This window comes from Hippocampus guttulatus, chromosome 3, assembly GCF_054856545.1.
Source record: "Hippocampus guttulatus isolate MCC_2025c chromosome 3, RoL_Hgut_1.0, whole genome shotgun sequence".
Classification (NCBI taxonomy): domain Eukaryota; kingdom Metazoa; phylum Chordata; class Actinopteri; order Syngnathiformes; family Syngnathidae; genus Hippocampus; species Hippocampus guttulatus.
The window spans coordinates 5,514,516-5,537,950 of NC_141263.1; the positions used below are offsets into that span (position 1 = coordinate 5,514,516).

Sequence of the window (23,435 nt, forward strand, 5' to 3'; positions counted from 1 at the left end):
CTACAGAGCTCCACTAGCAACAAAAGGAACCATTTAAATTACAGTACATAAGGAAATCATTGTTCAATCTATGATTTCCCCTCCTTCAATCAGAAGGAGGGGGCTGATGTGGACAGACAGACAGACAACTTCCTGAGAGCAGGAGTGACGTTAGTAATCAATCAACTGTTTACAGAAGACTTCATGAAAAAATGTATGGAGGCTACACCAGAAGATGCAAACGAATCATGAACAAGTGGCAAACCATTAGGGCCACCAAGGCCTTCTGTGCTGGCCAAAACAATTTCCAAACAACAGACTGACATTTATGATCTAAATTCTAATACTTGTTTCATGAAATCACACTCATTTTTCCTTAACCATCTATTTTTTGCATTTTGTGGTGTTTCTCTTGGCTGCAGTGCTTCCATTACCGTATGTGGATGTTGGTATTTTCAGATTTCGGCTTCTATGCATCACGATGTAAATCTCATCTGCCGAGGGCTTTCACAATCAATTTGTGATCAATTAATTATAACAAAAAATAGCAACAGGACTGTTTCTCGAACCAATCACATTTCAAATTCATCCTTACAAGCCAGAATGGCATTCACCATTTTTCCATCCTCTGATTAATTGGTCAGAGCAAGCCCAGTTCGAATAGTAAAACATGTCTGCAGCTATCTGCACATTGCACACAATAATTCACGCAAAGCATTTCTAATTATCCATCCATTTTCTGAACCACTTTATCCTTACAAATGTCACAGGGCGTGCTGGAGTCTATCCCAGCTGCCTTTGGGCAGTAGGCGGGGGACACCCTGAACCGGTTGCCAGCCAATTGCAGGACACAGACAAACAACCATCCACGCTCACGCTCACGCTCACACTCACACCTAGGGACAATTTAGAGTGTTTAATCAGCCTGCCATGCATGTTTTGGGAACGTGGGAAGAAACCGGAGTACCCGGAGAAAACCTACGCATGCACGGGGAGAACATGCAAACTACACGGGAATGCTGGACCTGGGATCGAACCTGGTACCTGTGCAGTGTGAGGTCACGTGCTAACCACTCAACTACTGGGCCACCGCATTTCTAATTAGTACGATGTATTTTATCTAAACTGCTTCAGCTAAGGTAATATGACCAGTTTGCATTTTTGAGTAACATCTATGATTTCTAGAATTTTGGAATGACCGTGGTGGTTATATTTAGAGATGGATTACGTTGGGATGGACCAAGGTCGTAATATGTTAACGAAAACTAATGAAATAACTAAAACTGTTTTTTTTTAAATTTGGTAATACAATAGAATTAAAAAGGAGTACTGAAACAATTAAGATAAGAAAACCTTTTTTGTCTCACAGTGGAGAAATTCCCAATTTACAGCAGCAAAGTTTTGAAAGGGAGAAGTAGAAGAACAAAAAGTATATGCTAAATATAAATGATAAAATATAGATATAAACATATTAAAAATGGGTGAGTGGGGGTGAGTCCAGATTTTCAGGTCTGTCTATTCAATAGCCTGACAGCAGTCGGCAAGAACGAGCGACGGTACCTCTCCTTGTTGCAACGCGGATGTATCAGTCTGCCTTAAGGAGCTGCCCAGTGCTGTCAGGGTGGTCTGGAGGGGGTGGGATCGTCTGTCCATCATAACATTTAGCTTGGCGAGCATCCTCCTGTTGCTCACCTCCTCCAGTGTCCAGGGAGCAGCCCAGGTCGGAGCTGGCCCTCCTGACCAGTCGGTTGTAACTACATTAACTACATTTTGTTTCTATCAAACTAACTAAAATAAATAAATAAAATTAAATATAGGAAAAATATCCTTCGTTTTCATCTTTCTCAATAAATATCGCACATGTCCCTTTGGTTTTTCTGTACGACTGTATGGAAAAAAGGTTAGCAGTCATTTAGGAACTGCAGTTTACATCATTACATTTTGTGACTTTTTTTTAATCGCGCACTCCACAAATACGTCCTTTATTTAAAAAAAAAAAAGTACTAACTAACTAATAAAAACGTAACAGACCCGCTCTCAAACAATTAAAAACAAAGTGAATTGATAATTTTAAAAAAAGTCAAAACAAAATAAGAATTCAACGTCAAAGAAAAATCCAAAACTAATATAACCCTGGGATGCTTTTGTGACAAATTGTGTGGAACCAATAGTGACAAAAAAGAGAATTGAATGAAACCACCCTGTCGAGAGCGCCCAAACAGTGGCTCGTCCACAGAGATAGTGTGGAGTGCAAAAGAATCGACAGGTGGCGGTAACGCAACGGAATTGATGCCAAACGCCTTTAGAGACCTATGAAGAAGAAAAGCACCGCCTCACTCCTTGCAAAAATGGCGACCGAGGGTGATGTGGATTTGGACCTGGAAGCCGACGAAAACTGCACTGGGAAGCCGGCAGAAAAGCCTCGTAAACATGACAGCGGTGCCGCCGATTTGGAGAGGGTCACTGATTATGCGGAGGAGAAAGAAATATCTAGTTCCGATTTACAAACGGTAAGATAACTTGCTGCTGTTGACGGATGTGAACATGCATGCGGCCACTGGCGACTGCATTGTCGCGGTGTTGTGACCAAAATGCACAACTATTTAAGGTGATATTGTTCTTGAAACAAAACCGTTGCTCACCATGTGGAATAAAAGTGTCATATACATTGAACAAATTCTGCGCCCGTTAACTCGTGCCAGCTTGTGGCGTGCTGGGTAGAGCGGCCGGCCCGAAGTTGCGTCTTTAGTCCTTCCCGTTACGGGTTTGAAAACGGCTTTCTACAGCTTTTTTTGTTTAAAAAAAATACTATTTCTTGTGACAAAATCACTGCTAACACCGTGGAGTAAACGCGTCGAATACATTGAACATAAAATTGTACCATCCTTTCATACACCATTGATCCTGTCCAGGAAGTGTATCTGTATTTCTTAATTATATCCAGTTATTCTGCATTCTAAAACGTGCTGTATTTATGGCGGTATGACCCACTCCAATTGTGAAGTGGTCAACCCATTTCAGAACCGTGGCGCTTGCTTGACCATTTTTTATTGCGCGTATTTAAGATATTTTTTTCTCCCCAGGCCATGTCAGTAATCGGAGACAGAAGGTCACGAGAACAGAAGGCCAAACAAGAGAGGTAAGGTCTGAATATAACATTCAACAACATCCTTTGCATCATTTTAGGAATTAAAAAACAAAGATTAATGATGGTGTATAAATTAATTTCAAAGATAATGTCCAGACACATTACACAAGCACTTAGATCAGTGGTTCTTAACCTTGTTAGAGGTACCAAACCCAACCAGTTAAAATGCACATTCACCGAACGCTTCATTAGTGAAAAATACATATATATTTTACAAATTCAAGATATTAAAAAAACGAATTTATTCAAAACAGAAAAAAGTAAATACAATTTCAAGGAGAAAATGCTTTCTTTTTTTTAAATTGAACGACGTACTATCACTCCAGTCACACGTTGACTACGACGTGAACTAAATTTCCCACAGCACTGATTGGACAAGCAGTGTAATGTGATCATCTGCAGCCAGTGATGGTCTTAACCTCCATGGCAGAGGCTCCGTCGAACCCATGAGACGGATTCCCTGAACCCACAGGGTTCGATCGGACTCAGGTTAAGAACCGCTGACTTAGATGTTGATGCTTAGGATAAGGTGGCAGTGATGCATTGTGCTAATTGTATTGTGTCCTAGTAATGACAGTTTATTCCTGATGTAAATGGTGTTTATTTCATTTTTTTTAAACTGAGTAGCTGTGAATCTTGCAGCATAAACATAAATTGATATTATTGTCTTGATTATTCTTTCAGAGAAAAAGAGTTGGCCAAAGTCACTATCAAGAAAGAGGACGTGGAGTTAATTGTAAGTTTTTTTTGTATTTCTGAAGTTCCAAATCTATTCACGTTTTAGTTTAGATGTGTCTGTATCTTATCTAATGCACATGAAAATGTCACGAATTAGAACATGTAACTTGGGTTAATAGTAGAAGCCTAAGTGACACCAGCAGTTCTGTTTGGGGTGTTAAAGATTTTGGTGACATTTTCCCAGTACAAGTAGGGGATGAAAAGTTCTTCCGAACTACTTTAGGAATATAGGATGGACAAATGTCAAGCAATGACACAAACGAAGGTGTTTGTGCTCTAAAGATTACATGGTTGTCAACTTCTAACTGTAACCCAATGGGTATAAGAATAAACATTTCATAAAGCACTTGGGTGTTGTTGAACATTTAAAATTTGAAGAGCAAAAAAAAAAATTTTTTTTACGCAGACGGATTTGGGGAGTGAGGTTCTGAGTAGTCAACAGCATGAGTTTCCAAATGTTTTTTCCTTGATGTGTTTGGTGATCATGTTTGTGACACAGATGTCAGAGATGGAAATTTCGAGGTTCGCAGCAGAGCGCAGTCTGAGGGAACACATGGGCAACGTGGTGGAAGCTCTTGTGGCTCTAACCAGCTGAGCACGCACATGTATGCACAGGACTCTTTCATCGCTTTTGTTCAGACCAATTTCAATAGGATTGAATTCCTCAAATTCAATGTAATGATCGGGGGGAAAGTTTTCACAATAAAATATGTTGAAGAGCTATTGTCTGTGTGTGCTTGTTTTGATTTCTGCTGCACCTTTGTTTCTTTAAAATTGTGAAAATACAGGTTTTATTTATACAAAGAAAAAAAAATCTACTTTTCACAAATATGAAAAACAAATCACAAATCAACTCAGTCATACCGGTGTAAATATGTACAAAATAGCTGTACAGCTTGCCCAATTTTCAAAGAGCTATTGAGTCATGAAGAATAGGTTTTGTTGTTGATGCCCCAACAGGATTGACAGTTGTGTATTTCATTTGCTTATTGGTCAAAATACAGGGAAACCAAAGGTCGCGTCGGTTTTCCAAATGCATCTTACAAGTCTTCAGTCTTTTGATGGACTGAACCAATCCAAACCGAATCGGTTTTCTTTTACAAAGTACAGTCCAGGCAAGGGCCAAGTGCAATAAAGCACACACGTTTTATGTCTTCTTCCTCTTCACTGTGGGCCTGTCAAACACGTCTCTTACTCCTGCTGCCTTCTGCTTAAAGAACTTGTTGTTCTGAGCACTTTCCTGAGCCCAAGCGGAGTCAAACGACGTGGTGTCCTGATCCACCAGGTGAGTATATTTGGTACGTCCGGACCGCCCAAAGTTTTTAACCTGATTGGGAGTAAAAATATGTGAAAAGAGAGGAAACATCTGTACACGTGACCCAACATTGTTACAGCAACACAATGTAGCTGTATACTCTTTCCTTACACCCAAGTCCAAAATTGCCAGTCTCGACTTAAGTATAGTAGTTTGCGTTTGTTTTTTATTTTTCTGCGGTGACATACTCGCTGCATCATATCCCACTTTTCAACTAGATGAAGGAAATAGATGTTGCCTCTGACCTGCATGACTTTGGGCAGGATGGTTTTGTTGAAATGATCTTCCAGCGTAGGTGCACTGAAGTCTCGCTTGTACACGTCGTCCTCCTCGTCCTGCAACACAAATCCCATTTACTCGGACAATCTCGTACTGTTTAAGCAAGGGGCAAGTAGGGTTGTCCTTTGCAAGTCTGTCTCCTTCATAGGGCTGGGCGATTATGGGACAAATAATAATCCTGATTATTTTGATTGATAGTGAAATCAAGTTGAATAAAAACATTTCATTCTTGATTTCAAAAGTTTGTATTTATTCTACTCATATACTACTCAAAGCTACCATTTTTAGCCTCATGCCCGTTTATCCCTACAATTTGAACACATTCTTCTTGAACACTCAAGCACAAAATAACCTTGCAAATTCAAGGCTCCTGCATCTTCATTCTGATGCTTTGCAAATTTGCAAGCGAAGCCGTGAATAAGCATTTCCGTTATCTTTCTCCCGTAATTATTTGATCTTTGTTATTCTATTTGTATTTTCACAAGTCTCGGGCGTATTAAGCTAACCTGGGACCTCAGGGATCATATTTCGCGCCATTTGTCGAAACTGTTGGTATGACAATAGAAATTCAGTGACTGCTTGACATGAATTTCAAACAAAGTAAAAATATGTCCCAAAATAATAGCAATTTTAACAAAAGTAATCAATACGAGAGGTCGCGTGTAGATGATGATATGAGCCTAACCCTATTCGAGGTGGTGTGGTGCCATGCATGCATGGAGTACGGTACTCACAATGCAATAAGATGAGAATTAGAAGATATGTGCCTTTGAGTATTGTTCTGCTATCTGCCATTTCTGTTCAAAAGTCAAACACTGAGGTGGCCCACAAGGTGAACAAAAATCAACTCTTATGCCACACACCGACTACAAACGGCATGCCCCACAATGCACCGATGGAGCAACTCACCAAGAAAAAGGCTCCTCTGTGGTAGTACTTCTGAAGGAACTTGTATTTGCCTTTGGATGCTTTGTTGGTGATGACTTTGCCATTGTTGCGGAGCTCAGTCCTGCGCTCCTCATCCTTCATATTCCTGAATCTCTCAATGTCTGTCTTTTCCTTCTCCATCCTGCCAACACAAACAATTTACACTTCCAAATTGGTCAAGGCGGTATAACCGGTATTCAAGCAGTGTTTCACAATGAAACAAGTTGGAATGTTGTTGCAATATTCTTCACCAAGGAGCCAAAGGCTTTCCATCATGTTTAGAAATAAAAGGTCAGCTTCGACTCTACTCACGCTTCTCTAGCTTCTCTGTCCTTTTTAATTCGTTTCAGTTCACGGACTTTCCAGGCTTCGTACTCCTCCTCCTCATTCTCGCCGTCTGTGTCGAGGGCTTCCAGACCGGCCAGGGTGCGCCGATTCTCCTCAAACTCCTTCTTGGCCTCATCTTCTACTATCTTCAGTGTGTAGCGTCGTCGTTCCTCCTGCTGCCTCTTGACTTCAGCCTCCAGTTCTCTTTGCTTTTGCTGTTCTGCCTCCCGCTCTGCCACTGTCACTCTGTCTTTTCTAAGATGCAAACACATTCAGGGCACACCAAATTCATTTGGGAAGCTAATAAACCTGATAGAATTGGTAGGATGACATCAGACTTCACCAAAACACTAAATAAATAACAATCACACAGTTCTGGCTTGAAAGCCAGCGGGGATTGTCTTAAATGTACAACAAGGTTCCCGTTGCAAGGAATGTGGCACAAAGTCGTCACCCATGTTTGAAGCAGCTCTTACTTGCGGATGAAGACTGGTTTGAGTCTGGGCTCGGCTTCATCTTCGCTATCTGTATATTCTTCATACTCAGACTCTGACTCTGATTCCTCCCCAGATTTGCCTTCCTCCTCCACCTCCAGGATCTCCATCTCTTCAGTCTTGCGTTCCAAAGCCCGTTGCCGCATCATTGCTCGACGCCTCTCAATTTCCTGCACAATAGAATATTTGGGGAGTGGTTTAATGCTGACATTTAAAAAAGGCGTCTTCGGTTTACAATGGATCCGTTCCTGCAACGGCACCAAATTTTCATGAAAGTCGGCCTGCAGCGTACTCTATCACTAATCTACACCAACGCTGAAGTAAAGTCATTCTTATTTCCAAGTAGGACTCATACTGCTGTTGATATTGGTGGGGTTGTACCTGGTGCTTGCTAATGTGGGGTCCATTCGGTTTCCTTTTTCTGTTGTTTTGATAATGACGTGCCAAAATTGTAGTCGTCGTGGTCGTGAAGCGTCCCGGACGCCTTACGACCAATCGCTGAATATGTCATACTACATGGGGCTACGACGTGTCAAGACAACTCAATATGAGGCAATATGTTTGTGTGCAACAGGTCTGTCGGCTCAAAATTGGGCTACATTCCTACAGTCTTATGTCGATATTACACTGGCGGGTTGACTAGTAAAAGGACAACCTCTGTAATGAAAATAAGAATGTAGTGCAGTTATGCGAACATAAAATTTTATAAAATTCAATTAAGATGTGAACCTCATCGTCAACTTCTTCCTCTTCCTCTTCTTCATCCTCGCTGCTCTCCTCACGTTGGGGGTGCCACGTCCCTTCATCAGAGTCTTCGCTGCTCTCAGCAACAACTTCAGGCTCTACAATCTGTCGATGCCTGGCGAGCCTGAGCAAAGGTGGAAACAAAGAGGTCAAAATTCCATGTGCAAGCCATCATTCTGAGGAGCTCAGAATGTCAAAACCGAGGAGATAGATGATACCTATCCTCAACGTCCTCAGGGACACGGTTGAGCAAACGCTTTAGACGTGGGTCAGACACATCCTCTTCCTCCTGTTCCATCTCAGGCTCCATTTCCTTTCCCTTTTTGACAAACTGGAAATCCTCCTCTTCCTCATCGGATGACTCCATCGGTGCATAGTCTGGACGTTTCCCTGACACGTATCTCTTCACCTTCACCTTCTCCATTGAGAGCTCACCTGGGAAACAGCACAAATAGATTACAAACTGTTAGGGGTTTCCCGATCTGATGCAGTGGTACTTCTACGTAAGAAATTAATTGGTTTCGGAAGAAATTTATTAACTAGAAAATTTTGTAAGTAGAGGCGCGTTTTCCATGTGAATGCCCTAATCCGTTCCAAGGCCCCAAAATTCAGACAGAAATGTTTTCTAAAGAATAAAAATGCATCAAAATATGTAACAAATACATGTTACAAATAAGATTATTGCACAACAAATGAGAGTTGTGCATAATGTAAAAAAACAAAGAAGAGACTAAAGAATAAAAATGATGTTCATTAAAATTTTAACTGCATCCTCACCGTTTTTTTGCCCTCTTTAGTTCATGTTCTCTCTCAGAAGTGTTTTTTGCCTGGCGTTTTGTAAAGACCTGAGCAAAGGACGTCTGTATTTTTACCTTTTGTGACTTGAAATTTCTTTCGTAACTAGAGGCAATATTTTCCTGTTGAGGCGTTTTGTAACTTGAAAATTTCATATGAAGAGACGTTCCTAAGTAGAGGTACGACTGTATTGGTCCAAGATTTGCTCCCACAAAACAGTATCGATTATGATGATCAACATACAAAATCTCCGATATTAGCACTCATAGACAAACAGTCCATTCCAGACTCTGTTCTCACCATAGGCTCAATGTAAAAAAAAAAAAATGTATTCAGAATCTACTTAAGTAAAGTTGAATTGTTATTTTGCACTTCCGAGTAATTTGTTTTTATTGGGGTTATTTCTCAGGGTCCTTTAATTTATATTTATTTGTTCAAGTGCTGTACAATCTTAGGGCAGAAATGTATGTAATCCAAATACTGTATTTGGAATAAATGGGTCATTTCCTCATCCCTACTGGTGCTGACTATTGTTCTTTGTTTGAATAGGATAACTTGATCAAGTCTAAATTTCATACCAAAAAAGCATGAATAATTGCTGCTGATATTCGCTCGATATCGGACAGTACTGAAGGCCATAATATTGATATTGTATCAGAAGTCAAAAGTCGGATCGATAAACCGTTCCAAATTGCAAAGTCAAACCTTCCCCAAATACATTTTCGCAGTCATATCAGACGACATATTAAACGGTAACAGGACAATGACGATTTGCAAAAAGGGTTTCTGCAATCGACAATAGGGAAAATCAGGTGGAACCAGACTGATGCTTTGCCTCGGCGTTAGCTTGAGCTTGCTATGCTAGCGCGCTTTTAGCTATCCATTTACGTCAAGTCTAACCTTTCTCATTCCGGACTGGTACGGCTCCAGCCGTGGACTGTATAGGTGGAAGCTTCATGTTGGCTGAATCGTGGTTAGACATGGCTGCCTGGTGGACACACCAAACTCAGATAAATGTTGTAATCCGCTGGAAAAAAACAAATTGAACGTGCCAGTGCTTCAACTACTGAACATCGGAACGTACATAGCACTAGTACAGCGGAGGACCAAGTGGGTGGAGCCAGGGTCTTCTTCGTCTGCTTCTGCTGTTTCTTCTTCGTCTACTGGTTCTTCTTCGTTTGTCGCTGTTTCATCTTATGTTGTTATTCTGATCCAATACGTTCCATTCATTGAAGACAAGTATGAAATTATTTCGTAGTTTTTGTTGATATGATGTGCGAAAAATTATCCAGTTAATTCTAAATGACTATACCTTAATGCTTTCGTTGACTACTTTTTGTTTAGTGTCGATTATCAGTTAATGTTTTTAGTCCATGCTGTCCAAGACAGCTCAACATTTTAATTTTCTAACTGTATACAACGTTTTCTAACTATAATAAAACTGAACCCTGGAATCACAACACAGCGTACCCCTCTTGGAAAATAAAAAAGCAAATTAAATTCAAGTGTAATGTAATTGTCATTGCCTTTTTTACAGTGATGACTTAAAAGGCTGGTCAGCAGTGCATGTGCTTTATGCTTTGCTTTTACATTCAAAATATTTCATAGGCTATCTGCCTAATCATTTATTTATCATTCTTTATTAATGTCCGAGGTGATATTCCATTTATGTGAGACATGTCAATGAGGGACTGTGAAACTGTCACACCACAGAGCAATGTGGGGTTTGGTACTTGTTCTTGATCAGTGGCACTTCCGAAGTAATTGAGAAACAAAGTGGCCCCTCTCCCAAAATCTGTCCTTACTGTCACTGTCATTTTTATTCTGCATGCTTTACACCTTCCCCACTTTAATCAGTTATTTGATAAGTTGGTAGGACGGTGGATGATACAGTTTATGTGTGTTGCTCAAGTAAGCTCAGACATTTAGAAATATCAAAAAACAACAAAAGGGGGGGGGGATACCTGCATGATCTATGAATATGAAATAAAATTTATTCATTTCAAATTTTACAAATGGAAACTATGAATCACACTGGATCTCTGTCTTCTCTCTGCCATTTTAGAGTTGCACCCCTCTCTGTCTGAACAACTTCTCCAGCTTTTCCTCTAGAGCTGAGTTGGTACCTTTCAGGCCTTTTACAACATCACAGGCCCACACAAAATACTGCTGGACCCTCTCAGGCGTCCAACCTGAAAAACACAAAAACGAGAGGGTTAAGGTGCATCGAATAGTGCTTGTATCTTTGTTTTTGTGTGGTGATCGTCTGGTTTCTTTTATTCACGCAAAATTGAAAAACAGCGCTACATTTTGTCCTCAAGCAGGCAAGTAAAGTAATTCATATGCATAACCGATACGTTACATTCAATGTAAAGAAATTGGAAAGGTAGAAAAACAAACATTCTTATGTTTGTATTGTACCAGTTTTCAGCAAAACAATCTGCAAAAGACATGCTGGTGAGAGAAAACCACTTAAGGAATCAGTTACTTCAGGTAAGATCAAAATGATATTCATGTCAAATTTGTTCAAAATTAAAAATAGGTACAAAATTAAACAAGAAGTCGATTACCAACAGGGGTGCAACGGTTCAAATCCCTGAGGTTGTACAGTTTGTCTGCCAGTTTGACCAGTTTGGCCTGGTGGCTGCAATGAGGCGCATGTTCCACCTGTAGACGCTTCCTCTCCTGTTTGGGCAGACTCTTATCGTCTGTCACTTCCTGAACAATGCGAGCAACAATCTGTCCAAACTTTGTTTCCAGCTCTTCGGGCTTTGTGTCTGTGTCCTCCAATGTGTCATGAAGAAGAGCAGCCTTCCAGAAAAGAACAGCACAAACAAACACATGTACAAAATATTTATTTTGATTTGTGGATGCAATAGAACAGATTTGCATGAATGTATCGACTTTAAGTCTGCATACTTGTAATACCACAATGTCGGTGACGCCAGCTTCATTGCTGAGAATCCTTGCTACTCCTTTACAGGAAAAAAGAAACAGAGCAGAGTATAAAAGAGAGTAATGGTGGGGGAAAATGCTATTTATCTTTGCTGTTCCTTCACTGAAAGTATTTAATGAAATACTGAATAATGACATTAAGATGGAATGGACCTGTTCTCATGTCAGTGCATTATTAGTTGTAATTTTTGTTATTCAAATATATTTAGTCTGTAATGGACTTTTTATTTGAATATCTCAAAGTGCTATAGGTTATGACATAACAGATGAGTAAAAATATAAAAATGATGCATAATCCAGTAAAAGCAAAGTAGTCACGGGTACACCTTTCGTTGATCATAATAGAGTAACCTGGGCATTGATTGCCGCTTTCACTATTAAATTGCTGAATGTCATGGTTTTTGCGTGAGTATACAGTATTTTACATTATGTATTTGATCGAGTATTTTCTCATGCTCCAACATCAATTTCAACAAATGGCATGAGTCTGTATGCAGTGGAAATAACAACAAATAAAAAACTTAAAATGACAACAACAAAAACTTTTCCCCCTCGCCGTTATACAGCTGGCTTGTAATATTTAATTTTCGCTTACACTGGTCATCAAATAATACTTTTGAAATGCTTTTTGAAAATGTAAAAATGTATTCTTCTATTTGAGATTTGACATGTAATATGCAAGAACATTGCTGTTACATATTGTATTAACTGACGTTATTTGACTTCTTTTACAACAGGCAAGTAATTATGCTTCAGCAATGTAAGATCCACCTAGGTTTTTGTTGTAGTCACAGTCTTCCTTCCGATAGTTGAGCTAAAGCCCTTACCAGACGTACTTACCAATCGGATGGTTAATATACGGAGTTTGTTCTATGTCTTTTCGACGCTGATTTCGATGCTTTTCAGCGGCGAAATTAACCGTCTCTAACAACATCACAGCGTCTAAATTCATGACACACTGTTCACGCAATTCGAATTCACGACTCCTTCCTTTTGTATGTTAGCGCAACTGTTCGTTTGTTTTAGGTATCCGGTGGGAAACACCCATTAGTAGGATCTGTTACTTCAGGTTGGTACATGCTTTTAGTCCTCAATGCCAAGTTGTGCGTTCAATTACGCACATTTCAATGGTAAATTGAAAATTCATGAATTTGTCCAAATAATTCAAATAGGATCCATTATACCCTACGTATAAGTTTGTTGTTGTTAATGTTGTTGTTGTTGTTGTTGTTATTATTATTATTATTATTCATTCATTCATTCATTTATTCATCTTCGGAACCGCTTGATCCTCACTCGGGTCGCGGGGGTGCTGGAGCATATCCCAGCTGTCTCCGGGCAGTAGGCGGGGGACACCCTGAATCGGTTGCCAGCCAATCATTCATTCATTCATTCATTTATAAACAATGTTTCACGATTTTCAGAACTTGTTGACCAACATGCTTTCCACATTCACTACTATGGTTTATTTAGTCTTCAACTAACCAAACAGTTATATTTTGAGATAAGATAAGATAACCTTTATTTGTCCCACACTGAGGAAATTTGCAGTCTACAGCAGCAAAATTGGGGGGGGGGGGGGGGGGGGGGATAACGTGTTTCATTGCACAAAATAAATGTTTCCGAAAAGAACTGTACACAGTTCAATATAAGTGCAATATAAAATAAAGCATTAGCAATACATTTGTAGAATAAATATAATAATTAATAAATAGCAATAGCATAGAAAACACAGCGTAAGGTGGCTGTGCTATTTACAGTGTCAGAGATAAACTGGGTAACCAGAGAAAACCAATGCAAGCATGAGGAAAACATGCAAATCCCACACAGGAAAGAAGTACTCAAATCCCAAACACTGAAACTCACAACTGAGAAAGCTGTACTCATGGTTCGGCATTAAGTACATGCATTTTATAAACCACCGGGTCCGATATTGACCTAGAAGCAAGATCAACAGAACATTGTTGTTGGTGGTATCTTTGGTGTGTTTGTTCCTGCACACAGTGCACAGTTTATTTTGGAATGTCAATTTTCATTTGTTTCCTGTCAGATAAATTCACACAAAACATATGTAGGCCATATGGCCTCTCATTTATATAGCACTTTTCCACCTACTGAGGAACTCAAAGTGCTCCATATTGACTTCACAATTACCTACTGATGACACAGCATCAAGAGCAACTGTTGTTCAATATCTTGCTCAAGGATACTTTGACATGGTCACAAACCGAGGATCAAAACCACAATCTGGGTAAGACAACCAACAACATGGCACCACCACCTAAATGAAATAAAGCAACTAATGTTAGCTTGTGTACAGGGCAGTTTATGTGAAACTTTTTAATCAATGAGTTAGGCCCTGACTCATTGATAAAAAAAAGGACTTTCGGGGTATGGCTATAGTCAGTTTATTTATCTTTTTAGAAAGTGTAGTAAAACGATAAATTTAATGTTAAATGAGCTAGTAGATGGGACAAGCGTCAATTTAGACCCTTTGGTGTTGAGAACAGATACGTGACTTACAAGTGGACTGTTGTTGAAATTTTGTTGTCAACCAAAACTGTCAGTTGTGGCAGCCCTGAAGGGTAAGATGAATGGCACATGTTTTGTCCAATAGATGGCGGTATACACACATTTGCCAACAGCATGAAACAGGGAAGAAGAGGCCCCGCCCCTGAAAGCTCCGATCAATATTTCAAAATGATCACTGTTATCATTGCTCACGTTCATATGATAGCTTTTCAATATCTAATCACAATTTGAGTAGTTGGATACAACTGCCTTGCGATAAGAATAACATGATTTTATTGTTTACAGTTTGTATAGGATAGCAAGTGTTTGTTTTTAGCATTAAGCTGATTTAGCTAGCAAGAGAGGGAAAAAAGCCACTGCGCCGAGGTTAGTGTACTGTGCGTCTTCATTTATATCAAAAGATGCGCTTTATATGTGGAGTGTTTTTAATGTTGACTATATGTCTGTGATCTGTGGATACGGACGCAGATTTGGTTCGCCAGCATGGCTTCCAGTGCCAGGAAAGATTCCCCGGAGCTTCCTGACTTCTCTCTGCTCAAGAGACTTGCCAGAGATCAGCTCGTCTACCTCCTGGAACAAGTAAGAAGCTAACAGCTCCCATGCAATCGTGTAACCACTTGAAGGTGTTTCCTCTTTCAAGAAAACTGGATTGTGTATTCATTAAATCTTACACGATTGCACCCGTCTACTGCCGCACGTAATCTGCAGAGCAGCTTTAACGCCTGTCTTAAACTAGTGGTTCTCATACTTTTTACACCAATTTCCAAATTGCTTTCCAAATACCACCTTAATGACAACATTAAAATGTAGTTAAGTAGTAGGCAAAAGTGTTCATCAGAAACAAGGCTGAGATTTTATTCCTAAACAGTGTACTTAACATGACTGATGCCATTAAAACATGATGCCTGAAGCACTAAAACATAGGAAAATAAACTTGCATAAAAAATGATTCAATGTAAATGTTGCACATAACATTTAAGTAAAAGCTGTATGGAAATAGATGTTTGACAACAAACAGTTGTTATAAATACATTAAAATATCTTGTACTAAAAAGGTAAATACATCTGAACTGCACTTAACAAATGTACTGCGCATTATTTTAAAAATCGTCCAGCTATGCATGTGTTCACTCCACCACTTATTTTACTTAATGTTATTTCAACTACCGGTAGTCTTTATTTCTCTCAATATTGCTGGCAGGGTTTTTCGTTTGTATTTTTGTAATATGTGCAGCTTACTGTCTATACACGGGTATGCCTTATGATGAGTGAAAAAAGTTCAGGCTTTTTTTTTTTTTTGCGGGTGCTCATTTAGACTTCCAACTATATCTTACATAACTAGCCCGTGTAATGAATAAAATACTGTACACTTTTTCATCATGGAGTCCCCATTTATTATTATTTTTCGTGCAGCTTCCAGGAAAGAAGGACCTTTTTATTGAGGCAGACTTGATGAGCCCGCTGGATCGTATCGCCAATGTTGCCATCCTGAAGGTGACCCTTATCCACTGTTTCAATTAAATCCCTTTAACAATGATTCGCAATGACTATTTTGGAACATGATATATCTTTCTGTTATTTTAACAGCAACATGACGTTGACAAACTATACAAAGTAGAATATAAACCCATAATTAGCACAGCAGATCAGTGAGTAGTCATCATACACACACATAGAAACATACTCAAGCACACTTCAACATGTAGATGTCTGACATTATGACTTTCCTTCTTGAGGCTCTGTTTTCTGATCCGGCCAAGATTACGAACAGTGAAGTGGATATGTGGTAAGTTTGTCCTCAAATGTTTATTCGTTGTTTAATCGTTTTATATTGAATTAATCATTTGTAATTCTCAGCCCTTACGAGCTAATAACAGTTGTCTTAAGCTAACAAAAAAATATTTTGTGACCACAGTTATATATAATGATTTATTATTATGATTTTTTTAACATAAATTGAGATGGGTCACAATAGCTTATCGCTGGTGTCGGGCTTAAATCGTGCACCTCCAAAATACAGTATTCCCTCATTTTTCATGGGTAATATGGATGGACCAAAACGCCCCCGCGAAAGGTGAAAAACTTTGAAGTAGGATTTGCCTGTGGCTAGTATGAGTGCCAGTGGTATGTTCAAAGGCTCTGAGTCACCTCATCTCTTTGTTCGGCATGCAGGGAAACGTTCTCTCTCGCGCATCAACATGAAACGCGTCTTTCCACAATATGGTTGCTAATATGGCTGTATTTTTATTTTTTTGAGGTTTTATTTTATTTTTTTTAATGAATACAATATTTCGGAAAAACCCGCGAAGCGCTGTAGCCGCAAAATGTGAATTGCAAAATGGCGAGGGATTACTGTACTCACTTTTGAGGAGACCCCAAAAATGGCATGTTTGTTCAACCATTAAAATTGTATCCCCAAATAGAGCAAGCCATTTTCAATGCTTGAGATTGGTTAATAATATGTCAAAATAACACCCATGTGTGGACTGACCAATACTGTAGATTGGTGAAAAAAAATATCAAAAATAAATGTACCAAATTGTGACCGATGAGATTTCGCCCCAATGTCGGCGATATGTAACAGTTTCAGGAGACATGAGATTCCAATTTAGAACCGATAACATTGTGCCTCTGCTAATGTTCAGCAATTACTGTGCCTTCTCTCCACAGATGTGGTCCAAGCAGACAAAGCAGCAGGGAAATTTAGAAGATACAAAATTATATATACTCCTCAGAAGGTACCTGATATTCTGGTGTTCAAACAAAAACAAACATTGATTTATTCACACTGCAGTTATTGATAGTAATGTGCTGTTTATGGTATGTCTTCTAGTTTTATGCATGTGAAACGGTGCTGGAGGAGCAGGGAGTCTTTGGAGGTAGTATCTCTCATAACTCTTGCATTCGTTGCTGCTCACCTGTGTTAGGAAGGATGGTGCAGTTATTTATCCATCTATCCATTATCTTATCCACACAAGGGTCGTGGGTGTGCTGGAACCTATCCATGCTTTCGGGTAGTAGGTGGGGTACACTCTGAACTGGTTGCCAGCCAATCGCAGGGCACACAGAGACCAATAACCACAATCACATCTAGGGACAATTTTGACCGTTCACTCAACCTACCATGCATGTTTTTGGAATGTGGGAGGAAACCAGAATACCCAGAGAAAATCCATGCAGGCACGGGGAGATCACACAGGGCCTGGATTGAATCCCATGACCTCCACTATGAGTTGGACGTGCTAAACAGTCTACCACATGCTGCCCTGTAAAAAATAAAATAATAATTATTATTATTGTTATATTATTATAATAATTGTTAATTGTGGTAGTATTATTACTATTATTAGTATTTCATATTTTACAGATGTGACTATGGATGAATGGGCCTTCTATCTACTTCCGTTGGACGATGACATCATCAGTCTGGAACTCCCAGAGTTTTTTCGGGACAATTATCTGGTATGGATTACACAACATGCCTGTGCTAAATATCCCTCATTTCGATTAGACATTGTTTTTTAATGATGCAAATGACAAAACTAAAAGCAAAAATTGAATGTCAAAGCAATAGAACATTTTCTTTTCCTATACATGCTGTGTTAATGAATAGCCATAGCTATGTTCAATGGTCCTTCGAACATAAACCGTCCATCCGTAAGTCACACTTCTATGTGGTGTTCACTCAGGCTGGAGACTTGCGTTGGGTGAGGACAGCTGGTAGCGCTCTACATCTCCTCCACTCCATTTACGGACCCTTTTCAAAGGTTTACGGGATTGGAAGGTGTTCAAAGGTACAGTAGATCCTTTAACATAAGTCGATGAGGATTTGAGTTTTATGCTCATTTATTATCTTTTGTCTTGGAAAAGATGGGTAGCTGACAGACAGTCATTTTGTCCATTGCCTTTCATCAGATGGTGTACGAGTCTTGGAGAGAGCAAGCGGAAGAGGGAGACTATAAGGCTCGGAACACTGAAATAGGAAACGTTTTCTTAATTGATAGGGGTGAGGAGATGTGAGTGGATTTCTGACTATGTGCCATGCTTGTTTTGCTCACTAATTCTGTCAAATTACAGATGTGGACTTTGTCACCCCTTTGTGCTCACAAGTGGTTTACGAAGGACTTGTGGATGATGTATTCAGAATCAAATGTGGTGGGTAACAAGCTAGTCACTGTTCTTGGAGGCACTACATCGAAGCTTCACTAAATAAAACGGACAATATGACATATTCAGTTGTTTAGGCCATTGCTTGAAATACTTGGTGCAATACTTTGGAATGGGAATGCCGTCTCCATTATTGCTATTGCAATGCATTGCGGTTGTATCCTTTACATGTAAAGTGTAATGCTTATAGTTGAAATTTGTCAGACCATGGAGGTTTTCTTTGTGCATAATGTCATCACAGATCTTTTTTTTTTTCCTCTAAAGGGTGTGTGGAATTTGGGCCTGATGTTTCGTCCTCAGACAAAAGCATCAAAGTCATGCTGAACTCTCAAGATAAGGTCAGGCCGGCTTTAAAGTTGCTAAATGTTTTCTCTCAAGCATGTTTTTTTTAAAGTTGTTTGTCTTGTAGGTCTTCAATGAAATCAGAAACGAGCATTTCTCCAATGTATTCAGCTTCCTCAGTCAGAAAGCCAGGAATCTCCAGACTGCATATGATGTAAGTCGAGAAAATAACCATCTTCATTGGACACAGTGTGACTGAAACGTTTCCTTTTAAATTCCACAGAAGCGTCGAGGGATGGACATAAAGCAGATGAAAACGTTTGTCTCCGAAGAACTAAAAGGGTTGAAACAAGAACATCGGCTCCTGAGCCTGCGTGAGTGTTGAAACAAAGCAATCTACATCGGCTGGATTTGACGTGCTTAAGCTTGATCAAATGGTGTGGCTGTCACTGATCTCACATAGACATCAGCGCAAGTGAATCAATGATGAAGAAGAAAACGAAGCAGGACTTCCAGGAACTGTTAAAGACAGAACACTGTAGGTTACTTTGCATACAGGTTTTTTTGCGTCAGGTTGTGGCTAAACACAGGTTCCATCCTTCTTCTTTGTGCGTTCATTTGGCTAATCAATTATTTCATCACATGCACACAAACACTGTCCTTTTTTTTTCTCACAGCTTTACTCGAAGGTTTTGAAATCCGTGAATGTATTTCTTTCATTGAGGAACATATCAACAGGCAGGTGGGTTTCCTTAAAACAGTCAGTGTTGCCATACAGTATCACGCATGTAGTTAAATGTGAACCTGGTGTGATTCTTTTCTTTAGGTCTCCATGACAGAAAGTCTTCGACTGCTTTGTCTTCTGTCCTTAACGGAAAATGGTAAGTTGTTTTGACCTTTATGTTTAAAGTGCTTTAAAAAAAAAATCTTCTGCTTTACTGTACATGAATGTAATTTGTTGTATCCTGCAGGACTCCTGCCAAAAGATTACCGCTCTTTAAAAACACAGTATTTACAGGTGAGATTTCACATTCGCTGCTGTTCTTGGCCTTACATTTGTGTCACAGCATAGCATAGTACCATGAGAAAAACAATTCAAATACACAAGCTTTTGCTGCTGAAATATTTGAATATTTGAAGAAGCTGTATGCTAAAACTACAAAGGTGGATCTCAATGCACGACAGAACCATAGCTTGGTTTCATTTGTTTGAGTAGTTATATTCAAAAATGGAAATTCAAACATACCTATATCATTTAGCTTCCTTAAACAAACGGGGGAAAATACTTTTTAGGTGGATTCCTACACAAATGATGTTTTATAACACAATCTTGTGTCTTATATAATATTTACATTTCTCTGAAATTGTGACTTATTTGTCATCATTAGCTTTCAGCTATATTCATTAAAAATGCAAACAGCTCAGTGTATCGTAAATCTCTAGACACTGTAATGTATGAGTTTAGCTTTTTCAGTCAAATTACAAAAAAAAAAGATATTCTCTATTCATTGTGATGCACCTGTATGTAAAACGCGTACATCTGTGAAAGACAGGATTGAGCCCTTACTTGACTCACAAAATGCATCTCAAAGCTTTGTAAACAATTCTGACAGTTCATCTTAATATAATTTACACTTTTGTAATAGCAAAGTGAATTAAAACAGCATTTGCAGTGCATTTAGGCAAGCAAATATCCATCCGTTTTGACCTGTTGCTCACAGTCTTATGAGTGGCAATTTAATGGTGTGTCGTCATTCGTTCTCTGCTTGACCTTCAGAGTTATGGAGTGGAGCATCTGCTCACATTTGCCAACCTCAAGCAATCGGGGCTACTTGTGGAGCAACAGCAGGCTGAGACGCTGACTGTTATGGAGAGCAAAGTGGGTAAACTGGTTAACGATAAGACAGCAGGTACAGTAAAGGCAAGTTTTCTGTTGCAAGATTTAATAGGATGTGACCTGATGGGACTTATTTTAGTTTGCCTTTTTCTTCTTCCAAATTCCTTTTCTAGGGAAGCTAACAGATGCCTTTTCGTCCTTAGCAAGGAAAAGTAATTTCAGAGCCCTCAGCAGAAAACTCAATTTGGTATAATGTCATCAAGTTTTCTTTGAAGTCCGTCGTATACATTACATTAAATCATTCTGTTTATCTTTGGTCGTCACCCTGTCGCATACTATGTTATTTTACGAAAAGGTGCCAAAGTCAGATGACGAATATGATCTGCGTGTCCCGAGGGACATGGCATACGTCTTCAGTGGCGCCTATATCCCACTGAGCTGCAAGCTCATCGAGCAGGTAAAGAAGATGGATTTGTCTTTTTTTTTTTTTTTATTCAACTGGATCAAAGATGCCCTTTCGTGCGCATTTCACAGGTGTTGGAGCGAGACGGTTGGACTGGGCTTGAAGAAGTTACCAGGTTACTAAATGGAAATGAGTTTGCCGTCACAGGTAAGACGTTGAACAGATTTATTGCGGTTGGGTCAGTCGTCACTTGTTTGCTTTCTACAGCTTTTTGCTTTTCACATTGAGGAGAATGTTTTCTGAGAAATAAAATGCCATAAATACACATATTGCATTTTCAGATGATATCATACATGGTAATAATATATGTAACTATCCATAGAGTCATCCATCATCCCTCCATCCATTTTCTGATCCGCTTATCCTCACAAGGGACGCGGGGTGGGCTGGAGCCTGTCCCAGGTGTCTTCAGGCAGTAGGCGGGGGGCACCCCAAACTGGTTGCCAGCCAATCGTAGGGCACACAGACGAACAACCATTCACACTCACACCTAGGGACAATTTGGCATGCACAGTCAACCTGCCATGTATGGTATAATATGGTCAATGCCATACCTAAAAGAACAGCAATCCTTACATGATTTTGAGTGTAGCATATTTTTATGATCATACAAATATAATCATGGAGCGTCAGCGGTTCAGAATAGTTAATAAACATCAGTAATACAGTGTTCCTTCACTTTTCCGGTGACATGTTCTGAGAGCCCCCACCCAGCCCCTGCAAGTGAATTAGAGTAGACCAAATTAGAGGTTGACCTTTTTTTTTTTGCGAAGGATTTACACCTTTATTAGGCCATTACACCCCCCCCCCCACACACACATATGCACAGTACCCATCCTTACGAACGTTTGTTACAATTGATAAATCTAACTTTTAAAATGCAAACTGCAGAATAAATAGTGAGCCGCTGATTATAGGCGACAAACTGTCTAACTTTCATGGTCTTGGAAAACAAATTTTCCCTAACGAAAAGCAAAAATCAACTTTTTTTTTTATTACTAGTCTGATTTAGAAGGAAGAAAAACACCAAGGAAATGTGCCAAAATAGCAAGGTAAAAAATGCAAAAGATGAAGTTATGGTCACAAATGAAAACATGCAATAGAGTGAATCCGCAATAACCAAACTGCCAAGTGGCGAGCGAACACTGTAGTTGAATTCCTCTCCAATGCTAATCTTTCGTTCTTTTGCATTTTTAGTCCTATGAATGTATATGTTGTGATAATATTGCTTTTGTGATGCCCTTATGTCCCTTACAGGCTTAATAAATATCTGCATATATCAGAGCCCCTGTTTTGCCAGCGTAAATGCACTGTGGTTTTGAATGTGCATATTCTTGTGTTTGTCGTTTGTCAGGCAAAAATGGAGCAAAAAATGAAGCACAGCGCATTGTTGTTGTCATGTTCCTCGGGGGGTGCACCTACTCTGAGATTTCAGCTTTACGCTTTCTTGGTCGAGAAAGAGGTAAACAATCTAAATGTGTTTCTCCATGTCTCATAAATGTACTTTTAAATACCACTTAGACGTTGTTACCATAGTTTAGTTCAACAGCTCACATGAATTTGTTTTTCCACCATTATGTGCTATCTTTTTAGACTAGTTTTCAAATGTTATATCGAATTTGTAGTCTTTCACAGAAGATTATTGATCATTGAAAATATAATCTTGAAACTTCTTTCTGGCATGTGAACAGAAATAGGTCTTATACTGTGAGAGCCTCAAGACTTATGAGAATCATAACACACACTTATTACGCAAGAAGTAGATTGATGTATCAATTAGGGGAAAGTAATAGAATGCATACATACATATATTTCTTAATTTTATATGGAAATAGCTCAGAAAGCCTCACGACAATTTTGGTTTAATAATATATTGCTGTGAGGCACAAAATGTTTAAGCACAATTTAATACTGATTATTTTTGTTGTTGTTGTTGATTTGTTTTTGTACACAGGATATAAATGTATTGTGGTAACGACTGCCATTACAAGCAGCTCAAGACTGTTGGAAGCCTTGCTGGGCAACCATCTATGATGAGCCAATGTGAGCCTGTCAGCTCACAATGATGTACCTGAGAAACATTCCTGTCACTCGATAACCGACTGTGATAGTTGTTGACTTGTCAGAAATTCCCAAAAAAGAAATGAGTAAAGATGTGCAATGTCAATAAATGTATTTTTACGATGGTTGTTTTGTCATTTTTGAACATGTGTCAGTATAGTAACAGTTGTTTTGTGGTCCGGTCAAAATTTGACCATTTTAAAAGTTTTTTTTAAAGGGGCAGAAAGTAATGTTAGAAATGCTTCACTTCAGACGCACATATTGAGGATCTGCTCCCCCCAAAATTGACCATGGTGGGGACAATCACAAGACACAAGGCTGAGAAAAACACATCTGATAGACTGGTTAACATGTACAAAGACATCTATCTTAGAATATTGTGAACATGTCAA

The 23,435-nt window shown here is 39.2% G+C and overlaps 4 protein-coding genes across 4 annotated transcripts; 2 read left to right on the forward strand and 2 right to left on the reverse strand.

Moving 5' to 3' along the window:
• The first annotated feature begins 2,316 nt into the window (after positions 1-2,316).
• On the forward strand, positions 2,317-4,588 carry hypk (huntingtin interacting protein K). Its single transcript, XM_086107343.1, has 4 exons — positions 2,317-2,489; positions 3,063-3,118; positions 3,812-3,863; positions 4,365-4,588. The coding sequence occupies exons 1-4, from the start codon at positions 2,328-2,330 to the stop codon at positions 4,458-4,460; spliced, it is 366 nt and encodes a 121-aa protein (XP_085963469.1). The 5' UTR covers positions 2,317-2,327; the 3' UTR covers positions 4,461-4,588.
• Positions 3,346-9,850, reverse strand: mfap1 (microfibril associated protein 1). The gene is made up of 8 exons (XM_086107341.1): positions 9,647-9,850; positions 8,170-8,386; positions 7,937-8,075; positions 7,190-7,377; positions 6,699-6,968; positions 6,369-6,528; positions 5,426-5,515; positions 3,346-5,192 (listed from the first exon to the last, which is right to left on the reverse strand). The coding sequence occupies exons 1-8, from the start codon at positions 9,726-9,728 to the stop codon at positions 5,013-5,015; spliced, it is 1,326 nt and encodes a 441-aa protein (XP_085963467.1). The 5' UTR covers positions 9,729-9,850; the 3' UTR covers positions 3,346-5,012.
• An 865-nt stretch (positions 9,851-10,715) lies between these two features.
• Positions 10,716-12,706, reverse strand: hddc3 (HD domain containing 3). Its single transcript, XM_086106745.1, has 4 exons — positions 12,542-12,706; positions 11,666-11,721; positions 11,317-11,557; positions 10,716-10,938 (listed from the first exon to the last, which is right to left on the reverse strand). The coding sequence occupies exons 1-4, from the start codon at positions 12,651-12,653 to the stop codon at positions 10,808-10,810; spliced, it is 540 nt and encodes a 179-aa protein (XP_085962871.1). The 5' UTR covers positions 12,654-12,706; the 3' UTR covers positions 10,716-10,807.
• A 1,646-nt stretch (positions 12,707-14,352) lies between these two features.
• On the forward strand, positions 14,353-23,168 carry vps33b (VPS33B late endosome and lysosome associated). Its single transcript, XM_086107378.1, has 24 exons — positions 14,353-14,599; positions 14,702-14,812; positions 15,647-15,727; positions 15,821-15,882; positions 15,970-16,019; positions 16,904-16,971; positions 17,067-17,112; positions 17,601-17,695; positions 17,923-18,027; positions 18,149-18,239; positions 18,311-18,388; positions 18,665-18,738; positions 18,810-18,896; positions 18,966-19,056; positions 19,146-19,220; positions 19,360-19,424; positions 19,509-19,563; positions 19,654-19,700; positions 20,460-20,592; positions 20,693-20,766; positions 20,875-20,976; positions 21,054-21,129; positions 22,337-22,444; positions 22,937-23,168. The coding sequence occupies exons 2-24, from the start codon at positions 14,717-14,719 to the stop codon at positions 23,014-23,016; spliced, it is 1,839 nt and encodes a 612-aa protein (XP_085963504.1). The 5' UTR covers positions 14,353-14,599; positions 14,702-14,716; the 3' UTR covers positions 23,017-23,168.
• Positions 23,169-23,435: the final 267 nt, after the last annotated feature.